Consider the following 14,492-nt stretch of genomic DNA (forward strand, 5'->3'; position numbering starts at 1 on the left):
TTGCTTTGGGTAGTATAGTCATTTTCACAATATTGATTCTTCCAATCCAAGAACATGGTATATCTCCCCATCTGTTGATAGCATCTTTAATTTCTTTCATCAGCGTCTTATAGTTTTCTGCATACAGGTCTTCTGTCTCCCTAGGTAGGTTTATTCCTAGGTATTTTATTCTTTTTGTTGCAGTGGTAAATGGGAGCGTTTCCTTAATTTCTCTTTCAGATTTTTCATCATTAGTATATAGGAATGCAAGAGATTTCTGTGTGTTAATTTTGTATCCTGCAACTTTACCAAATTCATTGATTAGCTCTAGTAGTTCTCTGGTGGCATCTTTAGGATTCTCTATGTATAGTGTCATGTCATCTGCAAACAGTGACAGTTTTACTTCTTCTTTTCCAATTTGTATTCCTTTTATTTCTTTTGTTCTCTGATTGCTGTGGCTAGGACTTCCAAAACTATGTTAAATAAGAGTGGTGAGAGTGGACATCCTTCTCTCGTTCCTGATCTTAGAGGAAATGCTTTCAGTTTTTCACCATTGAGAATGATGTTTGCTGTGGGTTGGTCATATATGGCCTTTATTATGTTGAGGTGGGTTCCCTCTGTGCGCACTTTCTGGAGAGTTTTTATCATAAATGGGTGTTGAATTTCGTCAAAAGCTTTTTCTGCATCTATTGAGATGATCATATGGTTTTTATTCTTCAATTTGCTAATATGGTGTATCACATTGATTGATTTGCGTATACTGAAGAATCCTTGCATCCTTGGGATAAATCCCACTTGATCATGGTGTATGATCCGTTTAGTGTGTTGTTGGACTCTGTTTGCTAGTATTTTGTTGAGGATTTTTGCATCTATATTCATCAGTGATATTGTTCTGTAATTTTCTTTTTTTGTAGTATCTTTGTCTGGTTTTGGTATCAGGGTGTTGGTAGCCTCATAGAATGAGTTTGGGAGTTTTCCTTCGTCTGCAATTTTTGGAAGAGTTTGAGATGGATGGGTGTTAGCTCTTCTCAAAATATTTGATAGAATTCACCTGTGAAGCCATCTGGTCCTGTACTTTAGTTTGTTGGATGGTTTTTAATCACAGTTTCGATTTCATTACTTGTGATTGGTCTGTTCATATTTTCTATTTCTACCTGGGTCAGTCCTGGAAGGTTATACGTTTCTAAGAATTTGTCCATTTCTTCCAGGTTGTCCATTTCATTGGCATAGAGTTGCTTATAGTAGTCTCTTAGGACGCTATGTGTTTCTGCAGTGTCTGTTGTAACTTCTCCTTTTTCATTTGATTGATTTGAGTCCTCTCCCACGTTTTCTTTCTTTTTTTTTTTTTTTTTTGCGGTATGCGGGCCTCTCACCGCTGCGGCCCCTCCCGTCGTGGAGCACAGGCTCCAGACCCGCAGGCCCAGCGACCATGGCCCACAGGCCCAGCCGGTCCGCAGCATGCGGGATCCTCACGGACCGGGGCACGAACCCGCGTCCCCTGCATCGGCAGGCAGACTCTCAACCACTGCGCCACCAGGGAAGCCCCTCTCCCACTTTTTCTTGATATGTCTGGCTAATGGTTTATTAATTTTGTTTACTTCTCAAAGAACCAGCTTTTAGTTTTTTTGATCTTTGCTATTGTTTTTTTTTCCATTTCATTTATTTCTGCTCTGATCTTTATGATTTCTTTACTTCTGCTAACTTTGGGTTTTGTTTGTTCTTCTTTCTCTAGTTCCCTTAGGTGTAACGTTAGATTGTTTGCGATTTTGCTTGTTTCTTGAGGTAGGCTTGTATTGCTATAAACTTCCCTCTTAGAACTGCTTTTGCTGCATCCCTTAGGTTTTGGACCGTCATGTTTTCATTGTCATTTGTCTCTAGGTATTGTTTGATTTCCTCTTTGATTTCTTCAGTGATCTCTTGGTAATTTAGTAACGTATTGTTTAGCCTCCATGTGTTCGTATTTTTTATGTTTTTTTTCCCTGTAATTGATTTCTAATCTTATAGCGTGGTCAGAAAAGATGCTTGATATGATTTCAATTTTCTTAAATTTACTGAGCCTTGATTTGTGACCCAAGATGTGATCTGTCCTGGAGAATGTTCCGTGCTGACTTGAGAAGAAAGTGTAATCTGTTGTTCTTGGATGGAATGTCCTATCAATATCAATTAAATGTATCTGGTCTGTTGTGTCATTTAAAGTTTCTGTTTCCTTATTAATTTTCTGTTTGGATGATCTGTCCATTGGTGTAAGTGAGGTGTTAAGGTCCCCCACTATTATTGTGTTACTGTTGATTTCCTCTTTTAGAGCTGTTAGCAGTTGCCTTATGTATTGAGGTGCTCCTATGTTGGGTGCATGTATATTTATAATTGTTATATTTTCTTCTTGGATTGATCCCTTGAAAATTATGTAGTGTCCTTCCTTGTCTCTTGTAACATTCTTTATTTTAAAGTCTATTTTATATGATATGAGTATTGCTACTCCAGCTTTCGACTTCCATTTGCATGGGGTATCTTTTTCCATCCCCTCACTTTCAGTCTGTATGTGTCCCTAGGTCTGAAGTGGGTCTCTCGTAGACAGCATATATATGGGTCTTATTTTTGTATCCATTCAGCAAGCCTGTGTCTTTTGGTTGGAGCATTTAATCCATTCACGTTTAAGGTAATTTTCGATATGTATGTTCCTATGACCATTTTCTTAATTGTTTTGGGTTTGTTTTTTTAGGTCCTTTTCTTCTCTTGTGTTTCGTAGTTAGAGAAGTTCCTTTAGCATTTGTTGTAGAGCTGCTTCGGTGGTGCTGAATTTTCTTAGCTTTTGCTTGTCTGTTAAGCTCTTGGTTTCTCCATCAAATCTGAATGAGATCCTTGCTGGGTAGAGTAATCTTGGTTGTAGGTTCTTCCCTTTCATCACTTTAAGTATATCATGCCAATGCCTTCTGGCTTGTAGAGTTTCTGCTGAGAAATCAGCTGTTAACCTTATGGGAGTTCCCTTGTGTGTAATATGTCATTTTTCCTTTGCTGCTTTCAATAATTTTTCTTTGTCTTTAATTTTTGTCAGTTTGATTATTATGTGTCTCGGCGTGTTTCTCCTTGGGTTTGTCCTTTATGGGACTCTCTGTGCTTCCTGGACTTGGGTGGCTATTTCCTTTCCCATGTTAGGGAAGTTTTCAACTATGATCTCCTCAAATATTTTCTCAGGTCCTTTCTCTCTCTCTTCTCCTTCTGAGACGCCTATAATGCGAATGTGGCTGCGTTTAATGTTGTCCCGGAGTTCTCTTAGTCTGTCTTCATTTCTTTTCATTCTTTTTCCTTTATTCTGTTCCACAGCAGTGAATTCCTCCATTCTGTCTTCCAGGTCACTTATCCATTCTTCTGCCTCAGTTATTCTGCTATTGTTTCCTTCTAGTGTATTTTTCATTTCAGTTATTGTATTGTTCATCTCTGTTTGTTCTTTAATTCTTCTAGGTCTTTGTTAAACATTTCTTGCATCTTCTTGATCTTTGCCTCCATTCTTTTTCCGAGGTCCTGGATCATGTTTACTATCATGATTCTGAATTCTTTTTCTGGAAGGTTGCCTATCTCCACTTCATTTAGTTGTTTTTCTGGGGTTTTATCTTGTTCCTTGATCTGGTACAGAGCGCTCTGCCTTTTCATCTTGTCTATCTTTCTGTGAATGTGGTTTTTGTTCCACAGGCTGCAGGATTGTAGTTCTTCTTGCTTCTGCTGTCTGCCCTCTGGTGGATGAGGCTATTTAAGAGGCTTGTGCAAGTTTCCTGATGGGAGAGACTGGTAGTGGGTAGACCTGGCTGTTGCTCTCCGTGGGCAGAGCTCAGTAAAACTTTAATCCGCTTGAGTGCTGATGGGTGGGGCTGGGTTCCCTCCCTGTTGGTTGTTTGGCCTGAGGCGACCCAACACTAGAACTGCATGCTCTTTGGTGGGGCTGATGTCGGTCTCTGGGAGGGCTCACGCCAAGGAGTGCTTCCCAGAACTTCTGCTGCCAGTGTCCTTGTCCCTTGGTGAGCCACAGCTGCCCCCCGCCTCTGCAGGAGACCCTCCAACACTAGCAGGTAGGTCTGGTTCAGTCTCCCTGGGGTCACTGCTCCTTCCCCTGCGTCCCAATGTGCACAGTACTTTGTGTGTGCCCTCCAGGAGTGGAGTGTCTGTTTCCCCCAGTCCTGTCAGAGTCCTGCAGTCAAATCCCGCTAGCCCTCAAAGTCTGATGGTCTAGGAATTCCTCCTCCCATTGCCAGACCCCCAGGTTTGGAAGCCTGACGTGGGGCTCAGAACCTTCACTCCAGTGGGTGGACTTCTGTGGTATAAGTGTTCTCCAGTTTGTGAGTCACCAACCCAGCCGTTATGGGATTTGATTTTATCGTGATTGCGCCCCTCCTACTGTCTCATTGTGGCTTCTCCTTTGTCTTTGGATGTGGGGTATCTTTTTTGGTGAGTTTCAGTGTCTTCCTGTCAATGATTGTTCAACAGTTAGTTGTGATTCTGGCGTTCTCGCAAGAGGGAGTGAGAGCACGTCCTTGTACTCCGCCATCTTGGTTCAGGCTCTAAAGTCTTAACAGAGGAGAAAATCTTCTGTCAGAAAGGAGTAACACATCCTTAAACAAGGGATTGGAGAACACAGCAGAGGCTCCCAAACCAAAGTATTGTTGTGGGAAGGAGATGCTCTAGAAACTTTCTTCAGGTGTCTTTTATCCTTTTCAGGCATGAGCACCCTTCAGACCATATCCAGGAGAGGTTGTATCTCCTGCTGACACGTACTAAGGTTTAAAGGGCATTGATGATTCTCAGCTTATATTGGAGAACATCAGAAAGATATAAAATAGTTAAGTAAACCTGACTTCTCAACACTACTTTTCCCGACTCCACTCTTCCCATAGGGAGTAACAGAACACAGGGAAGTGAATTAAGGGGTAGAACTGGGTTTGACTCCCAGTTCCTCTTTCCAGCCATGTGGTCACCAACAAGTTACTTAAAATCTGAGCTTTAATTTCCTCATTTTAAAAATGAACAATATTTTATAAAACATTTCTCTCATGATTCTTAAATATTCTTTCCACAAACCTGTGTAGTACTTGAAGTACTATACACAAGCAAGCTCTATTCCATTATTTTGGCTTTCCATGGAAAGGGGGGTATTTCTAGCTTTTTTTCTTTTTTCTTTTTGGCCATACCGTGCGGCTTGTGAGATCTTAGGTGGCCTCTAGGCGTGCAGGCTTCATTAGTTGTGGCACGCGGACTCAGTAGTTGTGGCACACGAGCTCTAGAGCACAGGCTCAGTAGTTGTGGCGCACGGGCTTAGTTGCTCCGCAGCATGTGGGATCTTCCCGGACTAGGGCTCGAACCTGTGTCCCCTGCATTGGCAGGCAGATTCTTAACCACTGCACCACCAGGGAAGTCCCCCTGTAGCTTTTTAAAGAATACTTAAAAGCCTCTACTTTTTGAAATTTGTAGGAAATAACACTGCTTTCTGGGTTAAACTTAATTACTTCCTGTTCTTTTCCAGTTCTAACATTCTGTTGCTTGAACATGAATAAGTAACTCTCTATTTCTCACTTTCCTCTTTTTTTATCATTCAGTTTTCAAAGCACATAATTGTTCAGGGAGCTCATTATTAAACTTTTACTTCTACCAAACACACACTTGTCAGGCAGGACTCTTGACCATCAAAGGCTTTCTCTAGGGGTCCTTTTATCAATTAGTGTTGCTTAACCTCTTGACTTAACAAAAGTTATGTGGGCTTTTGTGAAATAAAGTCATCAGAACTCCTTTTTCTCTGCTTTAGTTTGCTTAAGCCAAACATGTGTCTTGTAGCACAGTGCTAGCCTTATCTTGGCTCCCTTGATTTAAGCATGACCTTATCCAGGCTGGACAAAGATGGCTTAATGTACTACTCAAGAGCATGGGTGCTGGAGCCAGAGGGCCTGAGTTTAAATTGCAGCTCTTCACTTGGGCAGTATATCTTTGGGCAAGTTACCTGACCTCTCTGTGTTGTAGTTACTCTGTCTGTAAAATAGGTCTAATAATAATACTTACCTCTTAGACGTGTTATAAGGATTAAATTAGTTAGTTCACAGAAAGACCTTGAAACTTCATCCGGTTTATAATGCAAGTTTTGAACAAATGCCAGATATGATGACAACTGTTAGAGAAAACTAATAGTTGGCAAAACTGATTCCTTAACTGAAGGATGTTTGGTTTCTTTCCCATGTTGTCATTAGGTGGCACTGGTACCCGGGTTATCTGCTCAGATTGTTATGACAATGCTAACATCTACTCCCGGACCCGAGAATACTGTCCATACACCTATATTGCTGAAGAGGATGTTCTAGATCAGACACTGTCCAGCCTTATAATCCAGATGCCCAAAGAGACTTATTTGGCACATCTTCCCCAAGATGCCACCACCCTGGAGAGCCTGGTATCATCAGCAGATAGAGAGATATCTGCCTTTCCCACCAACCATGAGAGGATAAATGAGAAGAAACTTTCCTCCACACAGAAGAGCAGTGGTAAAGGGCACAGTGTTTTTTGTTATTTTGGTTTGTTTTCACTTTCACCTACTTGAATTTTCCTTCTGTCATATAGGTAGCACTCTAATTTGACAGAAGCAAACAAGTTGGTATAATGGAGTAATTAGCTACCATTAGTTGGTATAAACTAGAGCCAAAGATTTTTAGAGATTAGATTTAGAAAGAAGTCTGGATCTGTAGGATGAAAACAGCTTTTGTGGGAGTAACAAGATCTTACTTCTAAAGATTCAGAAGCCATGTAGAAAAAGTTTCTATAAAGAAGTTTCATACAGGCACTACTTTTTTCTTCCATGTTTATTTAAATAATGGAGACTTGAAATGCTAAGGATATAATGATTTGGGCATAATTTGAAGATTTTCAGTGAGAAGATTTAAAAATGTTTTATTTGGTTGCTGTTCTATCAGGTAAATGTTGAATTTCAGTATCACTTGGCAGGTATTTGCTTTCATCTGTGAAGTATTACAGTCAGGGCCATAATTGGGAAAGCAGTTTGGGGATAGTAGCCCAGGAAAAGAAACACATGTTATATTGTGCCAATGAGGCATTTGAAACAACCCAGTCAATAAAGCAAAGCAAAACAAAACTCTTTCTAGACCATGAAGGGCACTACTGAACATGTCTTCCTGTCCATCCAGGCTTTTTATCCACTGTCACCCTCCTGTCAGCCTGAAATGAAAGAGCACTGGAAATAGGGTGGGGTTTTGCACTGCAGGTTTACAGTGGAAGACATTGTATAGTGGTGCTTCCAGGGATGGTTCTGGCTGGAGTGAATGAAATGACATGGACTTTTAAGATGGCTCTGTTGTTCTTAGTTAAGAGACCACCTCTAAAGTTTTCTAAAGAGGGTACAGGTCAGAGAAAAATAATCCTGTTATTGAAGTTAGTCTCTTGTCTTTAAAATTCTGTGTCCATGAAAGAAAGGCACCAACACTAAATCCATTTCCCCGTGTCCTAGAAGAGATATATACACACAAAATAACTTTAAGTAGAACTAAAAATGCAGTATCTTTCCCCAACTTTAGGGATGTCTTAATTGTTAATCTGGTCTGTAAGTGAGGAAATCAGCAAATGAGAGTGCTTTGGTGCATTGCTTGTTCCTTAGCTAGGGTGCTCTAGCTCCTTGCTACTCAAAGTGTGGTCTGTCAGCATCAGCATTACCTAGGAGCTTGTTAGAAATGCAGAGCATGGGTCCCACCCCAGACCTAGAGAACCAGAGTCTATATTTTAACACAATCTCCAGGTTATTTGTATGCATATTAAAGATTGAGAAACCCTACTCTAGCTTACTTTGCACATGGGTTTTATTTTTATTTCTGAGTGTTTTTTTCTAGAATGTTTGGCTAGCTTTTTCCAAAATACATCCCCATGAAGTTAATATAACTTTCAGTAAATGTTCTCTGGGGAAAGAGCCCACCACTGCAGTAAATAATAATGAGAAATGCATATTTTTGAAACCAAATTACAGATAACCTGATTTAAAATACCAGCTTTTGGTTATTATTTTGATGTTAGAGTTATTGGCTTGCTAGAAGCTGGAGGGGAATGGTTTATTTTTAAAACGATTTTTTAAAATAAATTTATATATTGTATCTATTTTATTTTTGGCTGCATTGGGTCTTTGTTGCTGCTCGCAGGCTTTCTCTAGTTGCGGTGAGCGGGGGCCACTCTTCGTTGTGGTGTGCCGGCTTCTCATTGTGGTGGCTTCTCTTGTTGCAGAGCACGGGCTATAGGCACGCGGGCTTCGGTAGTTGTGGCACGTGGGCTCTAGAACGCAGGCTCAGTAGTTGTGGCACGCGGGCTTAGTTGCTCCGCGGCATGTGGGATCTTCCTGGACCAGGGCTCAAACCCATGTCCCCTGCATTGGCAGGCGGATTCTTAACCACTGCGCCACCAGGGAAGCCCAAAATGATTTTTTTTAAGATAGGCATTTAATTGTTATTTAAAGATACAGTGACTGCACTGAATCAATAATTTTTACCTATGTATTGTGCAACTTTCATTACTATATAGATACTAATTCTCTTGTAGTCTGTTTCCATGTGTCTAAAGAGTTTTAAGTTTTATAGCAGTAGAAACACCAGTAATAGGTGAAAGCAGATGACACATAGCATGGTTTCAGTAATTAATTGGTAAAGTTGTTGAGTAGAAGGGTTTGAAAGACCATGGTTTCAGTTTTTGTTTTGTTTTCTTTTTTTTGTTTTTGCTAAGAAAATGGCAAGTATACATTTTATCTTAACGTCCTTATTCAGGAATACTAGGTTATTTCTTATTATTTCTTTGAAGACTTGGGTAGAAGAAAATTAAGTTTTAGAAAATTAATTTAAAACTTCCATTCACCACTGATAATTATTACTGTCTCTCGTTCTCAGAACCCTTGCAGCGGCCTCTGTGGAACATAAGCAAAGAACCAGGTATGCCTCATCCTCCTTTATCGCAGCAGTCAGTCTTTGAGTCACCACAACTCCATCAAAACGAGGGCCTGGCAGAGAGTGATCCAGACTGTTCCACTTCCCCCATGCCCTGTCACAGGTTACACGACCACAGTTTTGATTTTAGTAGGACTCAGAACATTCAAGATGGCAGTGAGGGCACATGAAACTCACTCCAGAATGAAATCTGGGCAGACTCAAATTAGTTGATTTTGTATTTACTACCTCAGAGTTCGGAAGAAACCCCAAAGTCAGCATTTGCTTTGCTCTTTGTCTACAGTTACATCTGACCACATCAAGGGGGGCCAGACATTTGTTTGGGCTTATACTTGACGAAGAAAGGGTAATCGCTGACAGAAATGGGTACATCTAATAGAAAATGTGCAACACAGGCGGAGGAAGATAGAGGACAGAGTGCTGTCTTATGGTTCTACTGGGATGTGCCCAGGTGCTCATTGCCTGTTAGGGAAAGTCTCATTGCTGCTTAACACCCTGGATTGTCTCAACCTACAGAATGATCCTGAGTAAACAACGCTGTTCTATTTTGCCTTCCAAGGAACAAAAATAACTTTGGAACCCCCCAGGAAGTGTGCCTGGGATTCTGCAGTGGTTTTAATCCTATAGTTGAGAGTGGGGCTTTGATATTCAAGGTCTTCGACAAGAATCCCAGACTTGACCAACTATTACTAGGTCGAGGGTTTTGTATTCCTGTGAATCTCTCTCTTTCTCTCTCTCTCTCTCTTTTTTTTTTTTTTTTTTTGGTCCCTATCGCCCAGGGATCTCACTGTATATATATGTGCATTTATAAATAATTTTCGTATTCATTGGTCATATGTGTTGCAATGTAAATATTTTTGATATGCCAAAATTATATATATTATTCAGTTATAATATTGACAGCAGCTTCTCAGACCACAGATTTTGTACAACTTGGTTTAGTGAATCCAAAGACTTTGTTTAAAGTTTTAAATACGTATTTGTTAAGAAGTATAAGTATAGAAGCAAGGTACCTAGTGATTGCGTACACACAAACACAATCTTGGTGTAATTAACCACTTTCTTTATGCCTAAAGATTTGTACAGCTAATCATTTGTCATCTGTTTACAAGTGCCAGGTAATATAATCTTTCAAGCATAAAAAGGCTTTTTTGAAAGACTAGCAGTCTTGTCATTGTCATATGCACATAGATAAAGGAAAACTTGTTTGGGGAATATCTTTCTTCAGCAAAGTACTTAGTTGATGAGGAAACCAAAGATTGCTTTTTTTTCTGTGTGTGTGTGTGTTTGTTTTTCAAAATAATATCTCTTCTACCAATGCACAGTATGTCTTAAGAAGGGAAGACTGCTTTTGGGAGTAGAAGAACGTGCAGAAATTCTTATACTGTAAAGCTTTAGAGTAGTCCTTGTTTTGTACAAGTGATTATTTAAGCCAAAAAGTTTTCTTGAATTTCTAATAGCAAAAAGTTTTTTGTAAACAAAAGACTTAGTGCTCTAATAAAGTGTAATGGACTAAAGCTCTTCTTTCTTTCTGCTTTCAGAAAAAAAGAAAGGCTGTCGGAGTCTATCCTCTAAATTTAGTGAGGACTAGTTACATACTAGATGACTTCAACCACTTAAATGAAAATAATCTATTTCTAAGTCATTGTGCATTTCAAGGGTTTTAAACTCACATAATTTCTCAGCTCTTTGCCAGGAAGTTTAGCTGAATTTCATACTGTTTTTCAATCCTAAGTTTTTCTCCCATAGGCAGCAGCACTTTTCTAGCTGTTTTATGCCATCATGCCTTTGTCTTTTTCCTTTTTAAATTGTCAGCCTCTCTTCATTTTCACTTTGAACTCCTTAAGTATCACTATTTTCTTCTCCCTTCAATTTCTGATCCATCTTCTTAATTACTAGGTTGTAGTATAATTTGTACTGGACTGACTTAGAATCACGAAACCTGATTTAGTTCCTAGCTCTGCTGCTTACTAGTTGTGTAATCAAGGGCAAGTCCGTTTACATCTCAGCCTGACTTTCTCATTTATGAAATGAGGGCATTTTACTAGATGCTTTAAAGCCCTTTCCAGCTGTAACATTCTATGAATCTGTGATCCCTCCTGGAATCAAGGAGGATTATCTACTCTAATAAAAAGCTGCTTTCATGAAATATTTTTTAGGGTAGAACAGGAGTGATGCTGCTTACTCTGACTTGAGCCAGATTTATTTCCTCTCTAGCAGGAGTAATGCTATAAGAAATCCTCATAAGGAGAAGAAATATTCAGCTTCTAAAACAGTGTCAGTAAACATAAAGAATCTTGAGTAGATTGAGAACCATCCATTGTCCTCCAGAACACCAGGTCTGAATGCTAGTATTACAGTACACCAGAGTATCAGAATCAGTTGAGAGGTGTGCCACAACGAATTTGTAACTAGTTTGTGACTCACTTACCTTTCTAATGTATTCAAGGTCATCTCTCTAATTATAGTACTCTTACTCACATTCTGATGGACTTTCTTTCGTGAAAAATGTGGAGTTAGAACAAGGCTGCAAGTGAACATCAGCTGTTACATGTGAGAGGCCAAAAAACAGGCTGCAGACCAGTGCTCTAGAAAACTTGAAATACATGCTTGCTGCCTCTGCTTTAGCAGTGGTCTTTCTACTGCCAGTGGTGTCAGGCTGGCCTCCCGAATAGCCAGGTTCTCTGTCAACCCGAATGGTTGAGATGTCCTCCCAGGTATTGCTAGCTTTCCTGAATTACTAAAAAGCTTGCCTAAAAAACGAGTCAGGAATTTATTTAACTGTGAATAGCCTATCCCTGGTCTTAAAAAATAGTAAATTTAATAAATTCTAATCTTAGGAGTTGGAATTCCTGAAATTTTTCAGTATTGCATATGTAGAGCATATAGCAAATGCTCTACCATAAACTGGATTAGTGGCTCATCCGTGTTTCTTCCCATCAGTGTAATGTCTGCCTGCCACCAATTTAATCAAAAACGTTGCAAAAGCAAGGCAAACTAAAATGTTGAGAGAAATATTGTTCCAATGACCACTTCATATCAGTAGGGATACATAAATTCTCTTAATTTGTTTGTGCCCCTCGTAGACTGATTCTGTAAGTATACCTGGAAGAAGAAATAACATTGTGCTTATACTCCAAGTCTTCCTGCCACAGAGTCTATGCCTGACCCGTTGGCTGCCTGTCACTCAGTAGCCTCTAAAGTGCTTTCCCTAGATGTAAGTTAATCTGTAGGATAGGAAATACCAGAAACCCAGCCCAGTGTGCCATTCCCTCTAATGTGCCATCTTAGAATGCTTTAAATGTGTACTTCCTCTGTAAGGTAACTATCATGTTTAAAAACAGTTGCCTTCACATTGCGCATTGGCAGGTTGTAAAAGAAACATTAAGATGTTAAGCAACTTAGACTCTATTATCCATTTTCCTAAGAAAAGGGAGAGATGATAAAAGTCTTTAGTTACTGAAAAGGTTGTCATATAAAACAAAGATTAGATTCACTCTTTTTATTCCAGCGGACAGGGGTCATATCAGTGGGGAGGAAGTTACAGGGAGATGCAGTACACGCTTGCCAATAATTCTATATAAGCTAACACTCTAACAATTAGATTTGTCTGACATTTGGAATAATCAGCCTTTCATGGAAGAAGTATATACAGAAGCCGAATAATCATCTGTTAATAGCATTGAAGAAATTTCTGCATTGAAATCAAATATGGGCAAGATGACTTTTAGCTGTCTTTCAATTTTATCATTGGAAATCTTCAGAAGTAAGACAGGCTTAAAACTTTGTCTTTCAGAACTCTTTATATACAGTAAGTGTAGAACACTTAAAAAGATTTTTTTTTTTAACTAAAAGATTATGTTCTTTGATTGACAAAAGGAGCCTGTTTTCTGTTAATGGCTGAAAACATGAAACTCTGGGCTTATTCTTCTGAGAAAATCTATAAGGTTCCTAACCCAAATGGTATGACCATAATAAAAACTTTTAAAGCCTATAATGTATTATAACCTTCCCTTTTACTCTTTAATTTTTATTCCTGTTTCTTTGAATCAGTGGGACTCCATTTGGAATGGGGTTGGAATTGTGATGTTCAAGTTTATACCCAGTATTTTACCCAAGTGTGTTATGGCATCTTCTTATCATTTTAATATCCACAGAAATGCCAAGAGGGTAATGGAGTATCCGAGGTAAACTGGCTGTCATTTTATGCTACAGCCTCCATTTCTTACTTTGCTTCTTGATGCAGATTACTGAAGTAATTGTGAAACAGTTGGACCTTAGAAAGTTGAGCTAAGATTTTTAGGCAACCTGTAAGTAATGTTTCATTTTTCTCTTATGTGGTCTCTTTCCCAGTTCACTGTGGCAGATGTTTTTCCCTCTTCCTTCTTCTAATTTAAAACTTTTTTGTTCGTAGTACAATCTAAGCCAACATCAGTTAGCCTTAATTTTCTTCCTTCCTTCCCCCCTTCCTCCCCCCCTTCCTCCCTTCCCCCTCATTTGTTGACAAAAATAAAATGTTCTGAGTTGAGATATGTTACAAGCTTCTCTTAACAAAACAACACCTGAAAGCCCACAAATCATCTGGAGGTTTTGTGGGTAGTAAGGGGTAGGGGTGTGTGTGTGTGCGTGCATGCATGGGTGAGGAGTAATATTTGGACCTGCTCCTTCAAGGTTGTGTGTTGAGTGTTTCTTAGCAATCCTAATAATCTCCACCAATAGGTGGGGTGAAAGTGAATAAAAAGCTTGATTTGAGCCTGTTTTCAAATGTAAGGAGTAGATTGATCTTTTGTCAACTCTGTCTTTAAAGAGAAATTGATCATCAGGGGGTCAAGTGCTCTTGGAATATCTTTTGGCTACTTAAAGTGGCCTCTTGATCCACTGAGAGACTACTTCTACCCTCTACTTCCCCCTGTTCTCCCTTTTTACCCCTATCAGAGGATGTCAGTCTGAGCAGCCCTGGTACTAGATGTACCTAAAGAGAGTTATAAGCCAAGTTGTTGTGTTCAGTGTGGCTATTTCCTAGTGTCTTATTTATATTTTCTCACACACGAGAATGTATATTTTATAAAGCATGTGTTTGTCTACTTGTTTGTCTACTGTAATGTGTCTTCAATAAAGCTAAAATACATTATGATTTTCTGGTCTTCTCTTGCCTAAAGGACAGGAATGAAATGGTTCATTTTTAAGTTTGTGATCCTTTTGAGAGGGTCTCCAAATAGCTGTGCAAGTTAAAATGGGAAAGAGTGGGCTTGCCTGGTGGCGCAGTGTTTGGGAGTCCACCTGCCAATGCAGGGGATGCGGGTTCATGCCCCGGTCCGGGAAGATCCCACATGCCGTGGAGCGACTGGGCCCGTGAGCCATGGCTGCTGAGCCTGCGCATCCGGAGCCTGTGCTCCGCAACGGGAGAGGCCACAACAGTGAGAGGCCCGCGTACCGCAAAAAAAAAAAAAAAATGGGAGAGAGTTGCCCTTCTCTAGTTCCTGCCGTGTTTAAGAGTCACACACACAGCCTCGAGCCTGCCACTGGTGCACCCTGCACTGTGAGCTGCTC

General features: G+C 39.8%; 1 protein-coding gene across 3 annotated transcripts in view; it reads left to right on the forward strand.

Moving 5' to 3' along the window:
• The window catches only part of LRIG2 (leucine rich repeats and immunoglobulin like domains 2), a 67,126-nt gene extending 53,053 nt beyond the window's left edge, over nucleotides 1-14,073 (forward strand). For 2 of the 3 annotated variants that reach the window (XM_060090283.1, XM_060090285.1), the window contains 2 exons: nucleotides 6,204-6,494; nucleotides 8,886-14,073. In XM_060090283.1, the coding sequence (XP_059946266.1) occupies nucleotides 6,204-6,494; nucleotides 8,886-9,112 (518 nt within the window). In that variant the 3' untranslated portion in view covers nucleotides 9,113-14,073. The remainder of the gene's footprint in view (nucleotides 1-6,203; nucleotides 6,495-8,885) is intronic. The other variant, XM_060090284.1, reaches the window with a different exon arrangement.
• Nucleotides 14,074-14,492: the final 419 nt, after the last annotated feature.

The sequence above is a fragment of the Mesoplodon densirostris genome, chromosome 2 (genome assembly GCF_025265405.1).
Source record: "Mesoplodon densirostris isolate mMesDen1 chromosome 2, mMesDen1 primary haplotype, whole genome shotgun sequence".
Lineage (NCBI taxonomy): Eukaryota > Metazoa > Chordata > Mammalia > Artiodactyla > Ziphiidae > Mesoplodon > Mesoplodon densirostris.